This window comes from Onychomys torridus, chromosome 4 (assembly GCF_903995425.1).
Source record: "Onychomys torridus chromosome 4, mOncTor1.1, whole genome shotgun sequence".
Lineage (NCBI taxonomy): Eukaryota > Metazoa > Chordata > Mammalia > Rodentia > Cricetidae > Onychomys > Onychomys torridus.
This window is the reverse complement of record NC_050446.1, coordinates 117,953,135-117,979,868: the sequence shown is the minus strand read 5'-3', so window position 1 is coordinate 117,979,868 and position 26,734 is coordinate 117,953,135. Positions and strand designations below refer to the sequence as shown.

Here is a 26,734-nt window from a genome sequence, read left to right as displayed (position 1 = left end):
CATCTATCAGATTCTGAACACCTCCATCCTTTTGATACAACCAGGTCCCAAATAGAACCTATCTGCACAGATTAAACCAGAATCTCCCAGAAGTCAATCTCTCCTATCTACTTAAACACTAATGTGGAAATGGTCTAAGCTGTCAATTTCTCACCAAACCCTCTTTACTCCTCTATTTCAAATCTCAGATGAATTGCCACGGTATCTGGTATGAACCAAAGTTACAAATCCTAAGGGCACTATCTCTAAGAAGTACACTGTACTCGCCTCTATCCAGGGACCTCTTTGTGTGAGTTTTCAGCATTAATCTCCCATGCTGGTCAGCTCATCTTCCTTAAATTTGAGGCCCAAGATAGAAAAATGTTCATCTGTCATGTCTTTAGCCATACAAGGCATGGTGCAGACCAAACACTTGGTTCTGTAGAAAAGCCTGCATTATTATACCTCCTGTGGACTGCTTTTCAAGTGTATTCTTATTGATAGTGCCTTAACTGCCTGTTAATCCACTTGGGTCTTTCTCAGAGAAAATATTAGGGATAGTTTCTAAATGAACATAAGACTTAACTTACTAGTCAAATCTTAAGTATAAGAACGCTGACCAAACCCTGTTGAAGGAGCCTTGAGAAACTAGGTATGGTGTGGCCCAGACCTCGATTTCAGTACTTGGAAGCTGAGGCAGGATGATGTGAGTTCCAGACAAGTCTGGGATACAAAGAAAAGGCCCTTTCTAACAAACAAACAAACAAACAAACAAGAAACCAAATTATCTATTTTAATCAAGTACTTTTATAGTGCAAATGTAATAAACTAACATAACATGCCTCTGACTTTTACATTCAAAACAAGATCATTACATAACACTACAGTGTTTCTTAAGTGAACTTTTAATCAAATCTACAAAGCATTTACTGGGATGACATAAATCTGACAAAGCCACAGACTTCCATCAAGCAGCATCAGTGTAGTATAAAAAGTAAGCAAAGGAACTCAATAGCCTTCTCTCAGCATTATCAGCAGCCAGGTTCCTGGGGAAGGACCTACATACATAATTTCTTGCCGAAACCCGGGATGCTACACCTCTGAAGACCCTTTGCAAGAAACAGTGTGCCTGTGTCACTCAGCAAAGACCTTTACTGAGGAACTGTGGGTTAATGCATTCCTTTTTGGTTTTTAAGGAGACTGCAATAGAAATATATTAAAGATAGCCTCAAATATCCAACAATCTTCTAACTTACATTTTAAACCAAAGTTGTAGGAATCTACAGGTCTTCATAAAGAACTCTCTTCACAGCACAGCTGTAATTAATGCTAAAACACAAAAATGTTCCCTTTGTGCTATAGCCTTACAAATAAACATAATATATGTATATATATGAAAGCTCAGATTCTGCATCAAGCATTATTCAGTCTTGCCTTTTGATATAAACATGAATACAGGCAAATTTGCAAAGCGTTCACTTAATAGTTTAGTTGATGAAACTTAGAAAGGATATGCGTTCAGCGAAGGAGACTCTGCAGCTTTAGCAGTGTCCCTGGCACTCGGAAGCTCAGCTGAAGTCCCGACCTGTGAGGATAAGTGGAGCCACAAGAGTCCAGAGGTAGAGGAGGAGGCACACCCAGCTGGAGCCCATTTTGACCCACACAGCTAGCCACTTGCTGGATACTTTCTGGAACTTGGCATCAGGACTAAAAAAACAAGAGGGGCGGGGGAGAGAAGCTTAATATTGCAAAACTGAATCCCTCCCATTCCACTCACCCTGGCCAATGCCAAGAAACTCCTCAGTGAGACTTAGCAAGCTATTTTCAGTTATGGCCAATGGACTCTGCCTCTCAAACATCATTTTTCCTTCTTGCTAACATGAAAGACCTACCTATTCTCTCAGCAAGGTTTTTCTGTACCATCTGAATTACTATAATTACTGACAAAATGAAAATAAATGGCCTACCTGAAATGGTCCCTGCTTAGGACATTTATTACTTTGACCAGAATACTTTAATATGGCCTCTCTAAAAGCACAGGAAAAAAAATTACCAATGTCAGGCCAAATGGCTTTATGTCATGATTTTTTTTCTTGAATAACTCATCTAGAAAAGCTACCAATAATTTGAACTGCAAAGAATTCCTACTAGGTTCTATTTCAAGCAGGGCATGTTGACACATGCTCTTACTCCCAGCAGTTAGGTGGCTGTGGCAGAACCAGAACAATGGCAAGTTTGAAGCTAGACCATCTGAAGCAAACAAAAGGACTCCAGAAAAGGACATTGAATACAGACAGCTTCATTCTCTGAAACAGAGAAGGGTTCTGCAATAAGGACAATTCCCATAGACTTTCTAGGCATTCCCAAGGGCTGAGTAAGTGTTCTGTTTTTGTCTAGGCCTCCTACCTGTACCAGCTGGTTATGGTCATCATGATGTACAAGGAAGCACAGCAGAGCATCAAGTGGAATAAGGAGTAGTTATACTGCACCCCCTCCTTCTCGTTGTCCACAGCCCGACGAGGCTGTCCATCTTCTTCATCACCGGCTCCATTGGTGGTATCACCAAGGATAACACTGTCACTCCCAGATAGAGTCAGCTTGTTAACTTGGCTATTGCTTGAAGTACGGATGCTAGAAAGTAATCCCAAGAAGAATCACATCAAGAGGAAGTCATCTGAGATGAAATGATGCCCTTTGGCCCACATAGGTTATTTCTGGGCTGTTCCCACTTTGGACTAGAAAGAAAGCCTGCTGCTGAAAGTCCAAAGTTACCACTGCTGCCTATCAATTACAGGATGGTACTCTTCGTAGTCGCTACTCCATGACTCAATTCCAGAAACACACTGCCCAGTCAGTGTCCCTTCTACTGCTATGCTTGTAATACACCACCTACCTCTTCCTAGCTAACTTACTCATCCTTCACTTCTCTGTCTCAGTGCCATGGCCTCTTGAAATTCTTCCTGGACATCACACCTCCCCAAGCTGGGTGAGAAGCTTCCTCCCATTTCCCACAGCTCTCTAGGTGTCCTGCCCCAGCACTTGTCAATCATGCCTTGCTTGCTATTCAAAGAACTCCTTAACATCAGCTATAGTCATCTGGATTTCCAGCAGCGCAGATGAATGAGTTCATGATTAAAGAAAAAAAATACACACCCGGTGGTGGTGGTGCACACCTGTAATCCCAGCACTTGGGAGGCAGAGGCAGGTGGATCTCTGTGAGTTCGAGGCCAGCCTGGTTTCCAAAGTGAGTTCCAGGAAAAGCACAAAGCTACACAGAGAAACAAACAAAAAAATACAAAGGACAAAAACTACATGGTCATTTCAACAGACAGAAAAAGCATATGACAAAATTTAGTATTTTTTAAGTATTTTATGAAAATACTAAAAGTGCTGGTGGTAGTGGCCCATGCCTTTAACTCCTGCACTCTGGAGGCAGTGACAGGTAGATCTCCGATTCCAGGCCAGCAAGGTGTACACAGAAAAATCTTGTTTCTGTGTAGAAACCAAAAAAAGACAGCTCAGCAGGTAAACCCTGACAACCTAAATTCAATGACTGGAATGCTGAGTGAGAAGGAGAGAACCTGCTCCTTAAAGTTGTCCTATGACCTCTGAGCCATGCCGTGGACACACACCTGCTCACTCACTCAGGTGGTGAAGGCTGGAGGACCAGTTCTAGCTCATCCTCAGCTATGCAGCAAATATGAAGCTGCCCCAGACATGAGCTCCTGTCTCAACAACAAAAAGTCTACAAGTAGCCAACCAGCCTAACTGAGGTATGGTGTGCTGACCCCTACTCTAGGCAATCTTTTAAAATGTCAGGGCCGTGGGCTGGAGAGATGGCTCAGAGGTTAAGAGCACTGACTGCTCTTCCAGAGGTCCTGAGTTCAATTCCCAGCAACCACATGGTGGCTCACAACCATCTGTAATGAGATACGGTGCCCCCTTCTGGCCTGCAGGCATACATGCAGGCAGAACACTATACATAATAAATAAATAAAATCTTAAAAACAAACAAAAATAACCTTCATATGTGCACCACGGTGTAACTGTTGCTCCCTCAATAAACATACACACAAAATATTTTTAAAAAATTAAGAGGGGGCAGTGGGAGGAGGGATGAGAGGGGGATCTGTGGTTGGTATGTAAAGTGAATAAAAAAAATTTTAAATAAAAAAGCAAAAAATATTAAGCTAAATCTATACATAAAGTGGAAGGCTACTCAAACAAACTACAATGACAAAAAAAGTGAAATACTGTGGACCAAAATATTCTCCATGGTAACAAGTAGATTCAAAAGAAGATATTCTCATTTCCAATTTTACATGTAGTCTCTCTTATTTTTCGAACCTATAAAAATAAAATTTTATCACCGGGTGGTAGTGGCACATGCATTTAATCCCAGCACTTGGGAGATAGAGACAGGTGGATCTCTGAGTTCAGGGCCAACCTGGTCTACAGAGAGAGTTCCAGGACAGGCTCCAAAGCTAGAGGGATCCTGTTGCAAAAAACCAAAAAAATAAAATTAAAAAAAATTTTTTCGTCTTGGCTAATTTTGAATAACTTTTAAGTTATTAATCTAATCCATGCTATTGTATGAAAAAAATGAGTGGGAAGATGGGTACAAATCAAGTTATATCTGTGGTTTTGTACTAGGGACTATTAAACTTACAATTTTTTACTTAATATAAATGAGGAAAAAAATTTTGGCACAGTTATGGAGATTACACCCAGGGCTTCACAAATACCAGACAAGCGCCATATACTCTGACCAACACTCTCTGCCCCAATCATTGTGTTATTTTCTTTCTTTCTTTCTTTCTTTCTTTTTTTTTTTTTCCGAGACAGGGTTTCTCTGTGTAGCTTTGCACCTTTCCTGGCACTCACTCAGTGGTCCAGACCTGCCTTTGCCTCTCGAGTGCTGGGATTAAAGGCATGCGCCACCACTGCCCGGCCAGTATTATTTTCTAAAAGAGAATTCTGAAAATCCCTATTTCTAGCCCATCTAAAATCAAGTGAAGATTTTTATCCTTCTATACAAAGGAGGAACCTTCATAAGAGCAGGGGTAATTGAGAGAGGATTTTCTGAACTCTTTTTTTTTCTTTTGGTTTTTCAAGACAGGGTTTCTCTGTAGCTTTGGAGGCTGTCCAGGAACGCACTCTGTAGACCAGGCTGGCCTCAAACTAACAGAGATCCACCTGCCTCTGCCTCCCGAGTGCTGGGATTACAGGCGTGCATGGCTGTCCAGCTAGACCTCTTTTTTAAATTTCGTACTTTTTTTGTTTTTCAAGACAGGGTTTCTCTGTGTAGCCCTGGCTGTCCTGGAACTTGCTCTATAGACCAGGCTGGCCTCAAACTCACAGAGCAGGAGATCCGCTGCCTCTGCCTCCCAAGTGCTGGGATTAAAGGCAAGTGCCACCGCCGCCGGCTAGATTTTCTGGACTTTAAGAAATACACACAGCTGTGTAAGCAAAGACATGCAAAGGACTTTTCATTAAAAAGAGCTGCACTGTTTTAATTCTTTACAATGGTTTAAAAACAAAATGTTATTCACTTTCATGAGACTTTAGAGCTCCTCCTACCCAGAACTTACCTAGAATATATAAGGCAGACAACAAAGATAAACAGCCCCCCAACATCATCCAAATTCATAAAGTGTCCGTTCTGTGAGGGTGGAGCATAGGCAGGAGCAAGTGTAGTTGAATTGGCTGGAGACACAGTTGGTGAAGTTAAGTGTGTAATGATGCTCATAAGGGAGGGGTTGCAGGAACGGTCTGAAAACGAAATGTTTTGTTACCATTAGTTACAGCTCACTCTTGTTCCAAGGAAGAATCAGAGGGCTTGCCTACACACCATTTAGCTGTGTTGTGAAACACAGGAAAGATATGCTTAGAAGAACCTGAAACTCAGTAGTCAATACTGTATTTACATCTCAACCAATGACCTAGCTCTAGAAAAAACAGTATCTCAAGTTTTATAAATGTCTCTTGTGACTTCATTGGTTTTGTGAATTTAACACGCAATGTTTTAGCTTGGTGCTCAGCCTTTCCAAACAGGAGCATATCCCTAGTTTTATCTCAGTTACTTAAAGGCGAATATCTGAAACCAACTGTGAACACTGGACATGTAGTCTATTTCCCATCTGCTCTAGCTTCAGTCTATATGCCCACCAAAGGAGCACTTCTATCAGGGAGTTATAACTTTGCCTTACCAGGTTCATTGGTCATGGCTGACCACGTGAGGTAAAGAGTGTACAGAGTGATGATGGAGGACTGCAGGAGGCCAGAACGAGTCTGATGTTCCTATGGAATCAAACAAAAACAATGCCATATGGACTGTAAGGGATGACTTTCTGCAAGTTTGCATGCCTCCCTGGGATGCACTGAATTGTTAAGAAATTGAAAACCTTATTCTTCCTGACAGTTAAAAGATGTCAGTTTCAGTTAGTCTACAAAACAGTTTCAGTTTCAGTTAATCTGCAAAACAGTAAGGAAGACGATGATGCATTTATTGCTGGTTTGCAAAGCCTTTCACAATCTTGAAAACTCCTATGTATCACACAAAGGCTTTCAGTTTCTAGACTCTTTATATGAAGAAAAATCCACTCAGCTCTACCACAAAATAGCTAGGTGACCCACCACTTCTTGGAAACAAACTTCCATTTTGTTTTTCGTAATTCTTTTTTTCTGAATACTGTTGCCCAAACTCAGTCCTGCTTCAGCTTCCAGCACTACTAGGACTAGAGATGGACCATGTCCAGTAAATAATTAAATATGAGCTAACCAAAAAAAAAAAAAAAAAAAAAAAGGTTTTTTTGAGAAAGGATCTTAGGTAAGTTTAAGGCTTAGGTAAGTTGAACTCATTAGGTAGCCAATGATGATCACTTGAACAATTGTTCCTTATGCCTCCCCTTCCTGAATGCTGGGATTACAGCTGTGCAGCACCTAGTCTAGTGCTGAGATCAAACTCAGGGTTTTGTGCAGACTGGGTAAACCTCCACCAACCAACCACGCTACACTCCAGCCCCTCATGCTCTTTTTAAAAAGTATTATTTATTTATTTTGTGTGCGGTGGGAGGGGACTTCAAATGTGGTCAGGAATTGGTTCTCCTACACTATGGGTTCCAGGGATGGCACTGGTCATCTGGCAAGCACCCTTACCAGCTGAGCCATCTCAGACACTTCCTCATGTATTCTTGAAAAAGGGTCACACTAGGGTTTTCTAGACTAGTCTCTAATTCCTTAAGGGATTATCACACTTCAGCCTTCTAAGCACCTGGGGCTGCAGGGATGTACCACAAACTCAGCCATTTACTCACTTAAAAAAAACAAAAACAAAAAACAAAAAACAAGGTTATTTGGGATTATAGGTGCATCCAACCACATTCACTTTAGTTTCTCACATTTAAGATAATTCTCTTTTTTCTCCTTCCTTTGGTTTAGAATTCCAGTAGCCTAGACTGGCCTTCGCTTCCTACCCCAGCCTTCTAGGTTTAGATTAGTTCTCTCACCTATCCCCCACCCACCCACCCCCACCCCGTCACCTGATTTACTTTCAATCCTATGGTTTATGTGTCTGAGTGAGTGCATGCCACTAGTGTGTGGGCACCCTATAGAGGTGATGAGTCGCCTGGTGTGGCTGCTGGGGACTGAACTGAGTCCTCTGGACGAGCAATACTCACTCTCAGTTGCTGAGCCATTTCTCTAGCCTCCTTAACTTTATAAAAAAAGTGTGTGTGTTGTATACACATATGATGTGTGCATGTGTGTGAGTAAGAACAAGTACATGCCTTGGTAAGGGTACTGAGGTCAGAGGACAACACACTGCCATGGACTCTCATGTCCTCACCTACAGTAGGAACAATGAGATTATGGACATGCGCTATCACGCCCAGCTCCTCATACAAGCTTTGGGGAGAACTCAGGCCCCTGTGCTTGGTGCTCTATCCACTAAGTCACCTCCCCGTTTACTCTTAAAACGAAAGCTGAGCTTGGTGGCTCATGTCATTCCAGCACTAGCAAGGGGAAGGCAGAAGAATCAGGAGTCCAAGGCCAGCCTGGGCTATAGGAGACTCTGTCTTAAAAAGCCAAACAATGAAAAACAAATGTTCTTTTTACATTTAAGACTCCATAAGTTTTTATTTCTTTGTTTTCAGTTCTTTGAGCCAGAGTCTCACTACATAGTCCTGGGGCTAGCCTGGAACTAACTATGTAGACCAGGCTGACCTCAAACTTGCTGGAATTATTGATACACACCACTACACTACACCAAGCTTTAAGTCACCTAGTTTTGGGAGAGGGATTATTTTCTTCTATTTATGTTGTTTAAATTTATTTGTTAAGTATGTGTAGGGTGTGTGTGCCATAGCGCATGTGTGAAGGTCAGAGGACAATATGTAGGAAGGAGTCAGTTCTCCCCATCTACCCTATGGGTCCTGGGGATAAAACCAGTAACAAGCACCTTCACCCACTGAGGCATCTCACCACCTCCAAGTTACCTAGTTTTTAATGATCAGGAAATGAATGACATCAAGATAGAGGAATTCAACCAGGCACATGCCATCAAGGAGGTCCCAAAGTTCAAAGTATGGACTCTCTGGTGAGTACTAGGCCAACAAGGCTATTATGTGAGAGTATCTTAAAATGTAAAGTTAAAAATTTTTGAAAATTCAAGAAAAAAGAAAAAAATATGAGCACTCAGTAACACATACCTGATTACTAAGTTATAGTTAGTTTTAATCATAATTTAAAAATTATAATTACATACAATTAACCATAATATGGAGAAATATTTAAGTAGTTAAACACAGATATAAATTCACTAAAACGTTGCCTGGAACTTAAACTTAGCATCAATTCGAAGTCTTTCACAAGAGAAAACAGAAAACCATCATACCTGAATTTTGGAAAGAATGGATACAATAGAAACTGCAACACAAAAAATCAGGTTAAGGCTGATGAAGACCTTGTTTTCTGTGCAGCCATCTGGTTTGGTGTAGAAGATGTATAGCAACACGGCAAAGATGATCGAAAGGATATAAAACAAGCTTGTAAAAGACAGCAAAGCTGGAGGAAAGGAAAACAGTATCAATTTCCACCATCCGAATAAATGACTAGAATTAAGATCAATTTTTTTCTTTGCTATATAAATAAAGAGACTCAATTCATTCCTATGGTCAGCAATAAGCTGCAGGAAAATTTGCAATGCCAAGGTTAAAGTTTCATATTGTTTTATTTTATTTATTTATTTATTTTTTTGAGACAGGGTTTCTCTGTGTAGTTTTATGCCTGTCCTGGATCTCGCTCTGCAGACCAGGCTGGCCTCGAACTTGCAGAGATCCACCTGGCTCTGCCTCCCGAGTGCTGGGATTAAAAGCTTGTCTAAAAAGAGGGGGGGGGGGGTCCTGGGGATTTAGCTCAGTGGTAGAGCACTTGCCTAGCAAGCGCAAGGCCCTGGGTTTGATCCTCAGCGCCAAAAAAAAAAAAAAAAAAAAGCTTGCGCCACTGCCACCTGACTCATTGTTTTTAAACGATTCTCCATTAAACTCCAAAATCCACTAAGTAAATAAACTTGCAACCCTGGATTACCTAACCTGGTTTCATGGGTTCAATGAAAAGTATTTGGTGACTCCAGTTTTAGTCATCTCTGAATTACATATTAAATATGTACATAAGCTTTTCTAGATGATTCCTGGTCTTCCAACAGTACAGTTCACGGTCAGGTGTGGTGGGCGGACACCTGTAATACTACCACTTGAGAAACTAAAGCAGGAGCATCACAAGTTCAAGGACAGCCTGAGCTACACAGAGTGCCCTCCATAAACAAGGTCACAGCCGACAGTAACTACATACCAGGGATGAGGTCTGGGGTAAACAAAACAGATCCTCTTTGAGACAATTTCATTCTGCAACCCCTGGTTAGTTAAACCTGGCTCCCATCACAAATAAGATAACCTTCCTAGTCTGGGAAAACAGTTTTCTACTTTTGAATAATCTACAGAAATATTCCTTTCCATTTACATAATCAATTAGCTGTACAAATAAATCTGAAAATGCCTGCTTAACGACTCTGCAGAGATAGCAACATTATCAACTGAGAGTCCAATGACTGAATGTACTATGCTCACCTTCCAGCAATGCATACAATTCACAATAGGCTTAACTGACAAAGCAGCTCTGTAAAAGGCAGCAGCTATAGGAGTTGGAGAAGGCTCAGTAGTTCAGAGAATTTCTGGCTGCTCTTCCAGTAGACATGGGCTTCAGTCCCAGGGGAATATGGTGCCTTTGGGGCCTCCATAGGCACTGCACAAATGCAGGTAAAACACCCACACTCACAATTTTAAAAAAAGAAGCTCTACATTGAGTTTATATATTTAAAACTGGAGATTTTATTATACTCCCTAGGTAACAGTATGACTCTCTGAAGTGAATTTAGATACTTACCAGCATACCAGAACCTTGGGTTTCCTTCTTCCCTTCGGTTTACCCATGATTCATTCCAAGAGTGAGCCATGTCTACCAAGAGCACCAGCTGGATGAAGATGAAGAAAGTGGCCCCAAACATGCCAGCAAAAAACCAAACTGTAAACAAAGAAAACAGTTACTTTTCACCACCAGAGTAACATTGCTAAACTTTACAAGCAGATTCAACTCCGGTAAAAAGAGAGGCAGTCTACAGCAGTACAGTATGATTATCTTATCATTTCATTTCAAACTAACAGGTATTTTACAGGCTTTGTGGCAAGTGCCTTTTAAGCTCTGAGACCTTTTGTTTTTTTGGTTTTTCGAGATAGGGTTTCTCTGTGTAGCTTTGCCCCTTCCTGGATCTCTCGCTCTGTAGACCAGGCCGGCCTTGAATTCACAGAGGTCTGCCTGCCTCTGCCTCCCAGTGCTGGAATTAAAGGCGTGTGCCACCACCGCCTGGTTTCTGAGACCTTTTAAAACTTGTTTTAGTTTGTGCTAAAGGGAGCCTAGTGAAATGATCTCTAAGAGATAGTTACCAACAACCAGTTAACAGTCCTTTAAAAAAGGGCAGACCAAGAGTAGGCTAACGCCTCCAAAATGTCTCTTGGTGCTCAAACTCAAGAGGACATTGTTTTTGAAGACAAAAACCACAATTACATCAGTCTTTGAGTGGGGTTGGAGTAACATCTGTCTCCCTACAACATATTTTCCAGATACCATGTGACAATTATTGTTTATTTATACTTCCCCCCAATTATTTAGCTTTATTTTAGTTTGCATAAACAAAATTATCTTGGTTAATAAATCTAGACCATGGTCAGGATCACAGAGAGGCCAAATGCATTGCCAAGGTAGATGTGGCTATTGGGGAGTGGAAGGCTGAGTTTGTCTAGGCACACACAAACAGAGTTAGGACAAGATGGTGTTATTTAATCACTACACTAGCACCTCACAGTCTAAATAAAATGACTCCATAAGACTTTTCCTAAGCTGTGTGGTGGAGGTATATGCCTTTAATTCCAGACCTCAGTAGGCAGAGGTAGGTGGATCTCTGAATTCCAGGCCAGTCTCATCTACAGAGCAAGGTCCAGGACAGTCAGGGCTACACAGAGAAACCCTGTCTGGGGAAAAAAAAAGACTTTCCCTTTACTGTTGGGAGTCCAGCACCCTAGCCTCAGATCAGCCTCAGGGCAAGGCACCTGTGGAAACAGACCCTCATTTGGCAAGGACCAGTAGTCCACTCGACAGTGTAGGAATTTGCAAAATTCATGAACTTTACAGGCTCTTTTCTCTCTCATTTCATTGGTGAGTCTTTGGGTGGTTTTGTCGTCAGTCACACATGCAATAGCTATAATTTTTCCCTGGAAATTCTGCTCTTTCTTGAATATTTTCTCCTAACATTCAACAGGGGCTAATGCTCCTCAAATCTTTTATCTGGAGTTACTAACTATAACTGCCAATCCTGGGAACTTTTCTGACTCAACAGAGACAGTTAGGTACATAAGAGAAAACAACACTTGGAACATTAACCATATCTCAGTTCTGGAAAGGAGAGCAGGGCATGCATACACAGACTAGGAAGAAAGCCTCAGGAATACACATAGTGCCAACTGTTGAGAGTATATTAAGTTCCTTGGACACCAAGCATAGAATCATTGGTAGTGTTGCACCCATGTCAGGAGACCCCCAAGCAAGATCACCACAGGGCTGATATCCGATGCAAACATACAGGGGTTTATTGACCACAGGCAAGCCTGGGCTTGGTCTGTGTCCAACACTCCAACACAGCAGGTGGAGGAGGATGGTGCTGAGCTCTCAGAGTGAGAGGCTTTTAAAGGGAAAAACCACAAGCAGGGTGGTAAAAGCTTTTGCGTCATAGGATTGAGTGAGAATATGTAACCTTTGAATTTACTGGTGGGGGTCCAGAGGAATTTTCAACAATGGTTATCAGAAGGATATTTAGAGCCCACAGATACTGGCCAAGGACATTTGCGACCAGCAGTTGTTTATCAAAATTACTCATTGGCCAGCCCACCCTGGTAGGGTTGCCTCAACCAGGGCTCGGACTGTTTATGATTTCTCTTAGAGCTGTTCTGAGGTGTTTACTGGAGTTTGTCTTGATCTCTCAGTAGGCTCTGGTATGCTCCAAGAGGAAAAAATATAATGCAAAATATGGGATGGATAGATCCATCTTTACCATACATAGTAGCTTATATTGGTGGAAGAAGTATAGTATAGTGAGATGGGAAAAGAGTGCTTTGTCAAAGTCTGCCTTTTACAAAGAGATTGAGACATGGGACCCTCTTGTAGAAAAGGAAAATGTATAAAAATATATCTTACAGGCATGAAAGAATTGTCTGGGTTTGAATACTGTCCATAAAGCATTGTGTCCATGTCTATTACTTTTTAACTTTGTAACAGCAATTTTACAACTTTGTAACGGCAAGTAGCTGCCAGCTGATATAAGCGCAGGATGTGTCTGGCTTGATATTTAGTTAAATCTGCAAAAATGCTAAACTCTGTGTCTAGAATAAGGTTATATAAGTGTGGGAAGGTGTATCTGGGGAAGCATAAAGGGGAACAATGGGGCTTTCATAATGATCGTGATGTATTCCTTAAATATATAATATAAATATAAAAAACATTTCTTTTGTTTGTTTTGGTTTTTTGAGACAGGGTTTCTCTGTGTAGCATTGGCACCTGTCCTGGAACTCGCTCTGTAGACCAGGCTGGCCTTGAACTCACAGAGATCCACCTGTCAATGCCTCCCCGAGTGCTAGGATTAAAGGCATGCACCACCACTGCCGGCTTTATGATGATGGTATTACTTAATGTCAAAAGTAGAAGCTAATAATAAAGCTGTTCATGTAACCCTGGTTTAAAAAAAAACAAACTCTGTTGGCTGGGCGGTGGTGGCACACGCTTTTAATCCCAGCACTCAGGAAGCAGAGCCAGGTAGGTGGATGTCTGTGAGTTCGAGGCCAACCTGGTCTACAGAGTGAGTTCCAGGAAAGGCACAAAGCTACACAGAGAAACCTTGTCTTGAAAAACAACAAAACAAAACAAAACAAAAACCACCTCTGTTTAAGTATAAATAAAGACAGCCTGACCTATTCAGGGTCACTTGAGTGCAATCCACTTGGTGGTCAGGACCTGAACCTGAGCCGAGGCTGGACACTGACACTTTAGGGGAATGGGGGAACCACACTTTAGGGAACTGTCAGATGTCACTTGTTGCCATGTCATAGAAGCAAATTAAGACAGGGAAAGGCAGCATGGGAGTGTCGGGTCCTTATGCTGACAAGCTCTCTGGTGACGTTTTCTCACCAAATGAGAAGATAAACTATTAAATAGTACAAAAATTAACATACAATTCCAGAAAAGCTGAGAAGTGGTCTATCTCCTGGTTTTAATCCATCATTGTCTTAGTATGTAGTCATATAACTGGACACCATGTCTTAAAGACCAGGTCTATAAAATCACTAATGGAAATGCAGCTCTTAATCACCAGAGTTATACATGTCAACCCCTCAGCAGTACGTCATACCTGAAGTAAAATGGCCCCCAGGGATGTAGAAAGATCCAACCATGATACCAATAATGGCAGCAATTTTGAAGAACCAAAACCTATAAAATAAAGTAACATTTATGAGAAATGCTAACTTCTATTCTTAAACTAAGAAAAATGCATTTCTGATTACAAAAATAAAGCCTAAATAGCATTTGCAACATAAATGTCCAGGCTTGTTTTTTCATTTGACCCAAGTCTATTCCACTCAATATTTCATACAATGTATTAAACCAAGCCTTGTAACAAATGCCTGTGATCTCAATTACTCTAGATGTTGAAGCATGAAGATATCTAATTCCAGGCCAGCATGGGCTACAGAAGAAAACAAAACCCTGTTTCAGTAAACCAAAGAAAAAAGTAAGAGGGCTGAGGCCAGGCAGTACACACCTTTAATCTCAGCACTCAGGAAGCAGAGGCAGGTGGATCTCTGTGAACTTCAGGCCAGCCTGGCCTACAGAGTAAGTTCCAGGACAACTAGAGCTACACAGAGAGATTCTGTCTAGGGGGGGCCTGGGCTCAGGATATAGCTCAGCATTAGAATGGTTGCCCAGGGCATACAAGGCCTGAGGTTCAATCTCACCACTACTGCCACACACACATATTATAAGCAATGTTATACTGATCCAGTAAAAAGAAAGCTGAGACTAATAACCCTTCAGATGAGCTTTATTAGAGTTATAGCATTATAATCATAGGCAGCCATGAATAGCAAGACAGGGGTCCTGAAGGGAAAAGGCCTTTAATTCCCTTCAGCACACTAAGAATATAAACAGTTAACAGCATGTTAGGACCCATAAGGAAAAATTCCGGGAAGAGAGTGGATTATTGAGAAATTTGAAGGGGTTGCTTTAATATACAGTCTATGTGTGACCTAGCACAGGGGCTAGAGTCTCAAGGCAGGATAGCACTAGATGAAAATAAACATGCAGTGCTCACTTCGACAGCACATATACTAAAATTGGAATGATACAGAGAAGATTACCATGGCCCCTGCGCAAGGATGACACACAAGTTCATGAAGCACTCCATATTTTTAACTAAAAGCTTATGCGTATTAAATAAATAAATAAAAAGCAAGCAAGCAAACATGTAGAGCCAGGCGGTGGTAGTGCACACCTTTAATTGCAGCACTTGGGAGGCAGAGGCAGGCCAATCTCTTGAGTTTGTGACCAGCCTGGTCTACACAGTAAGTTCCAGGACAACCAAGGCAATACACACAGAGAAACCCTGTCTCCAAAGCAAACAAACAAAAAACAAATAACAAAAACCATCTGGGCTACCAAGTGAGTTCCAGGAAAAAGGCGCAAAACTACACAGAGAAACCCTGTCTCGAAAAACCAAAACCCAAAACCATGTAATTCAAGGGTGGTGTGGCTTGCTAGTAGCTCCAAGTGGGAGGAAGGAAACTGAACTCTGCAAGAGCTGTAAGAGCTGCAAGGACACAGGATGTGTTGCTTATGGAGCGAGAGAGCTTGGTGAGAGCTGGGGGTGGGGTGGAGTGGAATGATTTCTGTGAGAGGGCAGCTAGAGGATCTGTAACCTCACAATTAGCATGCAACATAAGTCATTCGTAAGTAAACTTCAGAATTTTATTACTTTTAACACATAAAGGTAATGCCTTTTCTAGAATCATAAGTTCTAACAGTGTTAGCTACATGGAAAGTCATTAATCATTACATTTATGGAAGGATTTATCTCCCAATCCCCCATTTACAACATAGGACACAAATTATCTTGTCCATAATCACAGAGCTCATCAGCAAAAAGGCCAGGACCAAATCTGACTTTCAATCTGTAACTTTTACTATTGTCTTGAGCTGAGTATGGTGACACATACCAGTAATCCTATTAGGGAGGTAGAGGTATGAGGATCAGGATTTCAAGGCCAGTCTGGGCTGAAAGACCCTTTTTCAAAAAACTAAAGCAAACAACCAACCAATGTGGCTTGCATGACAAAACATGAAGTATCAAGCTTTGAGAACTGCACATACATGAACTTCAATCCTATCTTCAACTTTTTCCCACTTAAAAGATCTTAGGCAAAATATTTAGCTTCTCTGAAATTCACATCTATAATAAATACAACATTTACAAAGCTCCCATCAGCTTCCAACTGAGAAATTTTTGTGAAAGAGGAACTGTGGTCAGAAGGAGGAAGCGAGAGAATATATAAATCAGCAGTCCATACATATTTCTTCCTTTTTATTGCTTACCTTTCTTGTATGCTATGTGTACTTGTGTATACGTGTCTCAGGTACATGCCTATCTATAAATAAAAAAATGTGTCTAAACATTGTGTCTGACCTATTTTACAAAGCACTTTAGGCATTCTAGAAAGCTATCAAAAATGACAGTAACCAGCCAGGCGGTGGTGGCGCATGCCTTTAATCCCAGCACTCGGGAGGCAGAGGCAGGTGGACTTCTGTGAGTTCGAGGCCAGTCTGGTCTACAAAGCGAGTTCCAGGAAAGACACAAAACTACACAGAGAAACCCTGTCTCGAAAAAACAAAAAACAAAAAAAAAGACAGTAACCTATCTGTCCAAATGGCAATATTAACGGCTGAAGGAGAGGAGCCAAGCGTACTGAAAGACAATCTTACATACCCATTGTGTATTGCTGCTCTGGGATCTTTACTTGTTTTTACTCTTAACATGAGCAAAAAGAAGGCAAAGAAAAAGATGGCCACAGCGAAGTTGATCCGATATACAGCTTTAAAACCAACCAGCACATCACAATCTTTCTCTGCATTTGTATCAGGCATCTTGATTTGAAATCCTCCTTCACAGAATCCAGGAATCTGAGGAGGCAAGAAATTTCAATGCCATAAGAATATCAACACTACAGAAATGCTCTCACTCCAAAAGCAAGGATTTGTTTAAAACAAACAAACAAAAAAAACCAGGCTTGAGCATGGGTGGGGGGTAGAGGGTGGAGGGTGGGAGAGATGGGGGAGGGGTGACTTCCAATTGACAACGATCTTATTACCTAAGAACACAAACAACTCACATTAAAAAACAAAAAGCTGGACTGAGAGATAGCGTAGCCACGAAGAGCACTTGTTGCTTTTGTAGAGGACCAGGATTCAGTTCCCAGAACCACCTGACTGCTCACAACTACCCAGCCATAACTCCAGTTCCAGGGGAGCCAATGCCTCTGACTTCCAAAGGCACCAGGCACACACATGGTGCACACACATACATGCAGGCAAAACACTTGTACACATCATATATATGTAGTGGTAGTTTGAATGTAATTGGCCCCCAGAATCTTATAGAGAGCGGCACTATTCGGAGGTGTAGCTTTGGTTGGAATGGGTATAATACACTTCCTCCAGAAGTGTCACTGTAGGGGATGAGCTTTGAGGTTTCCTATGCTCAGGATAACACCCAGTGTCTCAGTCGATTTCCTGTTGCCTGCAAGATGTAGGACTCTCAGCTACTACTCAGCACCACATCTGCCTACACACTGCCATGCTCCCTGCCATGATGATAATGGACTGAGCCTCTGAAACTGTAAGCCACCCCAATTAAATATTTTCTTTTATAAGAGTTGCTGTGGGGTTGGGGATTTAGCTCAGTGGTAGAGCGCTTGCCTAGCAAGCGCAAAGCCCTGGGTTCGGTCCTCAGCTCTGGCAAAAAAAAAAAAAAAAAAAAGAAAGAGTTGCTGTGGTCATAGTGTCTCTTCACCGCAATAAAAACCCTAAGACACACATATATTCTTTCTTTTCCTCTCTCTTTCTTTCTTTCTTCCTTTTTAAGATGACTGGTTATGAGTTAAGCCTATAATCCCAAAGTCTGGGAGGCTGAAGTAATATGACCACAAGTTCCAAGTCATCCTAGAACATAGTAAGTTTAAGACTAGCCTGGGTCATTTAAACAAGTCCTTCTCTGAAGACAGGATGTAGCTCAGTGGTAGAACACAGGACACTGCTATGGGTTGGGTCCTCAATTAACCCACCTTCCTGAGGTTATTTCAATTTTCACACAGAATTTTTCAGCTACAACAAATTCCTTCCAAAAGTAAAGGACTATTGTAGCTTAAAGCTTATGCAAACAAGGAAAAGAGTCATTTCTAAATTCTGTTCCCTCTGGATTGTTAGACTAGAGCCCAACAATGCTCATTATGACTTCTACGTCTGAATGAGGACTAACACCTCATATTCTGTGCCCTGACTACATCCACAGATAATTTAAACCAGGTGTGGTGGTACATACCTGGACTCTCAGTACCTGAGGTAAAGGCAGGACTATCAAGAGTTCTAGGCCAGCCTAAGCTACATAGTAAGTTTAAGGCCAGTGTAGGCTACAAGAAACCCTACCTCACAGTAATTATAATAACACTAGCCGGGCGGTGGTGGCACATGCCTGTAATCCCAGCACTCAGGAGGCAGAGGCAGTCGGATCTCTGTGGGTTTGAGGCCAGCCTGGTCTACAAAGCAAGTTCCAGGGCAGCCTCCAAAGCTACAGAGAAACCCTTCTCGAAAAAAAACAAAACAAAACAAAACAAAACAAACACTAATATTAAAAGCCCTAAATTACTGTGGCTAGAGAGATGGCTCAGTGGTTCCTCTAACAAGACTGGGGTTCAGATCCCAGAACTCATATGGTGGCTCTCAACCATCCATAACTCCAGTTCCAAGGGACATGACACCCTCTTCTGACCTCCTCAGGTATGACACACACATTTGATGTACATATATACATATAAGCAGAACACTCATACACAGAAAATAAATTTTTAGAAAAGTATTTAAATGATCTTGATTAAATATGACAGTAGGAGTCTTGTGAAATATAGAAACAAGGGTTGGGGATTTAGCTCAGTGGTTTAGCACAAGGCTCTGGGTTCAATCCTCAGCTCCAAAAAAAAAAAAAAAAGGAAATATAGAAACAATACAAAGTAATCCCACAGTAAGATGCTGTAACCTCTACTTACCTTCTTCAGCTGAGTTTGTATGCCTTCTGTCATCATGATGCAAGACACAATAGTGCCAAGGAAGAGAATAGAGGCATAGATGAGTCGAGTTACGGTGGAATTCTTACTGATGGGACAGCAGCTGCACAGCAGACATGATGCACCACTACAGAGGCATGGAACCTGTAAGAACAACACCAGGGCCGTGAGAGATCCTTCACTGCTGTTGAGGCAAACTGGGGTTTGGTAGTTTTAACAGAATCCTGTTTAATGTGGCACATGCCTAAAATCCCAGCACTTAGAAAGCAGAGGCCAAAGAATCATGAGTTCCAGGCTATGTGGGCTACAAATTAAGAAAATCAAGCCATAGAAACACACACGTGCAACCTCAGCATTCAAGAGGCTAATGGAAGAGCATCAACAGTTTGAAGCCACCGGGCAGTGGTGGCACAGGTCTGTAATTCCAGCACTCGGGAGGCACAGGCAGGTGGATCTCTGTGAGTTCAAGGCTAGCCTGGTCTACAGAGCTAGTCCAGGGCAGGCTCCAAAGCTACCGATAAACCCTGTCTTGAAAAACCAAAAAAAAAAAAAAAAAAAAGTTTGAAGCCAACCAGGGCTACATAGTAAGTCTGTCTCAAAACATAAAACCATGCAAAAATGCAAAGGCTTTAGAGTCAATATAATTTCTGCTACTTTAGCAAATTATGTCTCTAACTCATTTTCTTTCTGTAAAATACTCATTAATAAAATAATAATCATTCTTTATTAATTACTATTAATAAATGAGCCCACCACACAGTGCCTGAAACATAGGACAAGCTTCCAAAGTATTATATTCACAGAGAGCATATTTTGTGTGAAAACAATGTAAGAAAAACACAAACATAACTGTACTATTTGTTTACTAAGAACCTTAGCTCCCAAACGATTACTATAGACATGCATGGTGGCTCATGCCTCTAATTCCAGTACTTACGAGGTAGAGGTAGGTAGATCTCTGTGAATTTGAGGCTAGTATAGCCTACATAGTGAGTTCCAGGCCAGCCAAGGCTACAAATTAAGACCCTGTCTTAACATTGCCCCACCCCCAAAACAAGACAACATTATATACTTGTTTAAGAAACTACTTGACTTGTCTTGATACTTGGTTATCAAATCATAGTGCAAGAATAAGTTAATACAGATTTACAAATAACTATAAACAACGGATGACTTGAGCTGGAGATGGCTCAGCAATTAAGAGCACTTGTTGCTGTTGCAGGGGACTGGAATTCAGTTCACAGTTACCCACACAGTGGCTTACTCCCTAACTCCAGTTCTAAGGAATCCAACCCCTACTTCTGATCTCTGTGGGCACCAGGCATGTAGCTGATGTACATACATAAATGTAGGCAAAATATTCTACACATAAAACAATCTAGGGTTGGGGATTTAGCTCAGTGGTAGAGCGCTTGCCTAGCAATCGAAAGGCCCTGGGTTCGATCTTCAGCTCAAAAAATAAATAAATAAATAAATAAATAAATAAATAAAATAATCTAAAACATTTAAATACAAAACCAAAAAACAATGGATGACTCTAGTCTTATGACATGGTCTCAACAATCTTTATACCTTTCACATGAGGAAAAAAAAATTAGAGATACATTTTACAATTGCAAATTGCTGACTTTGCTTCTGTAAACTTGCTTGCGTTAGACACTGACCCATCCTCTCCCTGGAAATAAGTAAAAAGTTTCAGAGCTCAGCCGTCGGCCTTGGGACAAGGTCTGCAATTATAGATAAAAATAATAATAAGTCCCTGTTTAAAAAAATTCCTCAAAGAGGACCCAAGATAAGGACCATCTGGTGAGTCCAGCAAACTAGGTCAAATGTCAGCCAATCACAAGCCTATAACTATGCGAACTCCCCTCCAGAGTAACCGCTCCCCCTAGACCTCCCCGAGCCAACCAGTTTACAACTAATGTTACAAAATTTCCCACGTAACAAAATGATTGCTGAAATATATGATGATTTTTAAATTGGGCCAAACCCGGGGCACCTGGTATCTTATGCTAATTTTGTAATTTCTGCCTTTAAAAATGCTTGTAACCGCTGCTCCGGGCTCTCTGACTGACCAGGACAGAGAGCCCACTTGCGCCAGTGCTGAATACATTCCTCTTGCGTGTTGCATCTGCTGGTTTGGAATCTTGGTTTCTGGGGGAGCCCTCTCGCAGACGAAAGTATCCCAGGGCTCTGGGGTCTTTCACACAGATGTATCACGCTTTTGTTTGAGAGCAAGCTGATTAACTTAAAAGTGTAGTTCTCTAAGATGTAAAGTGAGCCTAATGCCATTTATCATCTGAACAAGGTTACTGTGTGAAAATAACATGTCTGAACTATAAAGTAATCAGCATAATTCCTGACTTAGAAAGGACTCAATATATTGCAGTAGATATGTCCAACTGGTTAGGGTCCAAGGAAACACTGAAGGAAATATCCAGTATCAAAGCATACAAGAACAAACCGCGTTTATTATACCAGCACATAGGTGTGGTCGGTTACCTGTACAAAAGGGCCACGACCCCAGAGGGACCTGCAGACTCCTTTTAGCACAGCTAAGGGGAGTTTCAGGGTCAGCTGCATAACTGGATAAGCAAGCAGCAGCTACACTAGTATATTTCTAATTAGCGGAGTCTTATCACTTTTGAACACATCTGCACAAGCTTGGACATGACTCAGAGGGGGCTGCTGGGTTTGTCCTTGAGATACTGAGAGGCTGACTTAGACCCTCTGTTCTCTCTCTTGACCCTGAATGTGAGGACCTTGTAGATAAGTGAAAAAGACACTGTTTGTCCTTTTCACAGAAATGGAACCTAAATTCAGTTGTGAAAGTGGGAGTAACTAACCCCTTCAGAAGAGCAAACTAGACCAGCTAGCCTCAATCCAAAAGAGCCAAATTATAGTGCAAACCTGGTTACTGTGATTCAGTTGTTTTGAGCAGGCATGGTGGTGCAGGCCTACAATCTCTAAAATTGAGAGGCAGAGAGAAAAGATGGCCACAAATTTGAGGCCAGTCTGGTCTACAAAAGCAAATCCCAGGGCTACATGTAACCCTATCTCAAAAATAAAACAAACCTTTGGAAGCCCCAATGAGACCAATGTCACAAGAATGAGAAATTCAGACTCTGATTTGCAATACAGGAAAAAGCTAGATGAAGATTCGTGTGGTACTACTCTAATCTCAGAACAAGGCTACTACTTTTGCCTCAAAAGTAGACTGAGCTCAGAGCATGGGCCCTACTGCCTCTGAGCAGAAGCAGAAAGTTTTAACTTTAACAAGCTTTGGCTGCAATTTATTTATTTATTTTAGGGCATCCAAATTATCACTGTAAAAAAAAAAAAGGGCGGTGGTGGCACAGGCCTTTAATCCCAGCACTGGGAGGCAGAGCCAGGCGAATCTCTTTGAGTTCGAGGCCAACCTGGTCTACAAAGTGAGATCCATGACAGGCACCAAAACTACACAGAGAAACCCTGTCTGGAAAAAAAAACAAAAAAAAGGAGGCTGGAGAGATGGCTCAGAGGTTAAGAGCACCAACTGCTCTTTCCAGAGATCCTGAGTTCAATTCCCAACACCCACATGGTGGCTCACAACCATCTGTAATAAGATCTGGCACCCTCATCTGTATACATAATAAATAAATAAATCTTAAAAAAAAAAAAAAAAAAAAAAAGACCATTCCTGCCGGGTGTTGGGAGCGAATGTCTTTAATCCCACCCAGCACCTAGGAGGCAGAGGCAGGCAGGTCACTGTGAGTTCAATACCAGCCTGATCAACAGAGTGAGTTCCAGGACAGCCAGTTTCTACACAGAGAAACTGTCTTGAAAAAACAAAAAATCCCATCCCATTTTTTCTTTCTTTCTTTTTTTTTTTGTTTGAGGCATGGTTTCTCTATGTAGCCCTGCCTATCCTGGAACTTGTTCTGTAAACCAGGCTGAGCTAGCCTCGATCTCATAGATCTGCCACCCACCTCTGCCTCCAGAGTGCTGAGATCAAAAGCATGCCACTATGCCCAGCCTATGCCACTCTTTAATGAGCAGGTCGGACTCTGCTTGAATCCTGACCCCCAGTTACCACCATCTAACCTTGCACCGATAGTAAAATGTGTGTCTCAGGCAAATAATAAAAATTCTGCCTAACCATCAAGAAATGAACCTCATATTGCCACCCCAGGGCTCCACCACTACACTGAAACTGTCTGCCAGATTTGAGCCACCATCCCAGTAGCCCCTTAGAATGAATGGCAGGCAGTTTCTATTGTCTTGCCCACAGCAGCTATACTACAATGTATCTAATAAGCTCTCTATTGTCCTTTTCTGACTTTCGGGAATTATTCACATCCTGGGCATTATTGGCCTGTCAAGCCCAAATCTACAAGCCAAAGAAAGTAAAAAGACTACTAGCAAACCAATACACCTTTTACTTCTCTAGGTCATAAACACCTGAAGGGAGGCCACTCCTACTGTTGTACTTTACACCTTTGCATAGTAGGAAATCAGTAATTACCATGCAATCTGCTGCGGTCTACTTGCCCAGTTTCAAAAAAAGACAACTCAACTCTTTCTGTTGTTCAGGCCAAAAACCTAGTCTCAAAGCCTCCCTCACCTGAGTTAAAAGAGCAACTTCTAGAAAATGAGCTGGCCATAAATAAAAGACAGCAGAAGCAGTGAAGGGTAAGGTTCTCAGCTCTCAGCTATTGCTCTGACCTCTTGGCTTTTAACTCTGCATTTGGATCTGTGTTTCTTATTTAACAAGACGGTTACATCTACTATAAATCCCCATTTAAAGAGATGTTTTAAAGCGAGGCAAGAACCACTTCTCATGCTAGTGAAAAACAATCATCACATCTATCCCACTTATGTTTTCAAAAGACAAAAATCTGTGTCCTCACACTAAGATCCCCCTTTGTCTCTTCCTCTTTCCCTAAATCAGTTGTACAAGCAGCAAGATCTTGTACGAGTTACTCATCACAAAGAACTCAGGTTTACACATATGCTCTTTTCAGGAAAAAAAGAAAAGCCAGGCAAGGTAGCACACATCTGTAACCCCAGTGCTGAGCTACAAAGTGAACTCCTGCCCCCCAAATAATAATAACTTGAAGCATTTGTTAAAATATATAGGCCAGTTGTGAGAGTTCACACCTGTAACTCCGGCACTAGTTAGGCTTAGGAGGATTGCTGCAAGTTCAAGGCCAACCTGGGCTACAAAGTAAAAAAAGTAAAGGCTAAAATCCTTTGCCAGGCCAGGCGGTGGTGGCACATGCCTTTAGTCCCAGCACTTGGGAGCAGAGGCAGGTAGACCTCTGAGAGTTCGAGGCCAGCCTGGTTTACAGAGCTAGTTCTAGGACAGCTAAGGCTGTTACACAGAGAAACCCTGTCTCAAAAAAACAAAATAAATACATAAAATTCTTTTGCCCGGAGTGGTAGCACACACCTGTAATACTCTGGAGGCTAAATCAGGATTGTGAGTGAGAGGCCAGCATGGAAACTGGAAATGTAGCTGGGGGACTCTCAGAGATGTGTTTCCCATAAACAAGGTCCTGGGTTCAATATTAAATACCAAAATAAAAATAAAAAACATTACTACGTAAAAAATAAAACCATATAATGAGTATCTTCATAATTCGGTTCCTTGATATCCTAGCCCCTTGGGGGGGGGAGGAGTGAGGTAGGAGATGGAGTGAATACTGGCAGTTGGGAGATTAAACCCACAGCCTCTGGACAGCTACCATAAACTGTATTTGCATCTTCCTGTTTTGAGACAGGGTCTCCCAAGTGCTGAGGTAACAAATGATCTGCCATGCCTGGCTCGACACAGCATTTAATTTCCTATTATTCTCTTCACTCATTATATTCTTGTTACTAACCCCATACTGGAAAAAATGAATTAATAAAATATACAAGCAGTTTCTAGATAGAAATGCCTGGATTGCATCATTTCATAGGAAACCAAAACTTGAACAAGATATCTACGACATTACCTCTACACCAAGACATGCCACTGACATGACAGAGACTGAATCCTTGGTTCATTACATCAGTTCGGGAATGAGACAACAATTAGGAACTGGTACCATGCTCCTCTGAGGCAGATTTGTTAGATTATTCGGTATATTCTTTTTCCCAGACCCTAAAATTAACTTTTTAAAATGTTTTATAAGAGCCAGGCGGTGGTGGTGCACGCCTTTAATCCCAGCACTAGGGAGGCAGAGGCAGGCGGATCTCTGTGAGTTCGAGGCCAGCCTGGTCTACAGAGTGAGTTCCAGGACAGGCACAAAGCTACACAGGGAGACCCTGTCTGGAAGAAAAGAAGAAAAAAAAAAAATGTTTTAACATTGACAAAGTGGTTTGACTAATTTCTTCTCCCAACAGCTCTGGAGGAGAGAAATGCTAGGCTGTTTAATCCCAAAATGTTTAGGCCGCGGCGCTAGTAATTAAATAAATGGCTACAGCTAGTTCCTTTCGGACCCGAGCTGCAGCAGGGCTGACTTAAAATCCGCGTTCCCCAACCAACTCTGCAGAGCGCTGGATTATGCCGAGCTATGAAGAAAAAAATTACTCCAGTGACCCTAAATTTCACGACGCCACCTCCGACCCACTCGTGAACCCCCGCCTAGGAACCTCGGCAGCGCCCGCCCCCTTCCCATTCCCCGGGACCGGAAGGCTCGCGGGGGCGGGGCGTCGAAATTGTAAACAATGGCGGCCCGGCCTCCCGCGACCCTCCGCCCACACCGAGAGCCAGCCGGGCCGCTGCACCCGACCTCGGACGTCGCCTCCCGAGGCCTGGATCAAACGCGCAACCCGGGCCTGCCCGCTCCTCTCTGCCGGCCTCGGACAGGATCGGGCCCGCCTTGGGGGTCCTGACAGCCATTCCCCGCGCGCCTGCGGCCCCGGAGGACCAAGGCTTCGGGACTCACCCAGCTGGCCAAGGAGAAGACGCCTAGCACGGCCCCCATGGTGACGCCGGGGCCGAGACCCACCGCTCCGAGCGGATCCCTGTGCGGTGGCTGACTGCCGGCTGAGGCGTCGCCTCAGAAACGCGCTTTCTCAAGCCGGAAACAGGGCCCGCCCTTCGCAGGACGCCCTGCACGTCATCGAGCGGCCCCGCCCACAGCCCGCTGACTCATTGGCTGAGGAGGAAGAAGGCGGGACCGAGCCCTTGAGGGGAAGGCGGGACTACGGCTGCTGGCATTGTAGGGGACACGTAGGGTTCAGGGCGTGCAGCTCTGGGTTCGCTCAGGGCGCTGGTGATCCGAGGGGACGCAAAGATGCAGAGAGACACGGCATATCCCCTGCGAACTGAAGTTCTCTGAAGAAGCTGCATCTGTATTAAACATTCTACAGACTGTTTAATTGTGTCTGGGCAGTACATTGTGATTATGGAGATGAAATGTTTGTAAGGTCGGAGGCAAACAGGCTATGTTGGGTCATGTAATAACCAGTTAGGACCTGTTAATCCCAGCACTAGAGAGGATCAGGACTCAAGGCTATCCTAGACTACATAAAGAGTTCCAGGCAAGCCTGGGCTACAATGTGGCCCTATAGCTGAAGGAGGAGAGAGCTGTTCTTGCAGCCAGAAGCTGTGGTGCATGTCAGTAACCCCAGTATTGGAAAGAAAGAGACAGGGTGATAAAATACCAAGACTAGCCTGAGCTGTATAATGACTTCTAGACCAGGCTGCTGAGAGAGGAGAAAGATTGATTTACACACCCTCTTCCATGGTGGAACTCATCACATCATTCAGGGTTACATGAATCCATGTTCTAGAGCCA

The 26,734-nt window shown here is 42.5% G+C and overlaps 1 protein-coding gene and 1 non-coding gene across 2 annotated transcripts; one reads left to right on the top strand and one right to left on the bottom strand.

The window, feature by feature from the left end:
• Window positions 1-754: 754 nt before the first annotated feature.
• Serinc3 (serine incorporator 3) lies at window positions 755-26,038 on the bottom strand. The gene is made up of 10 exons (XM_036183693.1): window positions 25,880-26,038; window positions 18,948-19,109; window positions 16,616-16,809; window positions 13,988-14,067; window positions 10,420-10,557; window positions 8,873-9,042; window positions 6,189-6,279; window positions 5,571-5,751; window positions 2,386-2,610; window positions 755-1,686 (listed from the first exon to the last, which is right to left on the bottom strand). The coding sequence occupies exons 1-10, from the start codon at window positions 25,916-25,918 to the stop codon at window positions 1,548-1,550; spliced, it is 1,419 nt and encodes a 472-aa protein (XP_036039586.1). The 5' UTR covers window positions 25,919-26,038; the 3' UTR covers window positions 755-1,547.
• Window positions 14,940-15,046, top strand: LOC118583345. Its single transcript, XR_004944916.1, has one exon. It is a non-coding gene; the product is annotated as a U6 spliceosomal RNA (small nuclear RNA).
• Window positions 26,039-26,734: the final 696 nt, after the last annotated feature.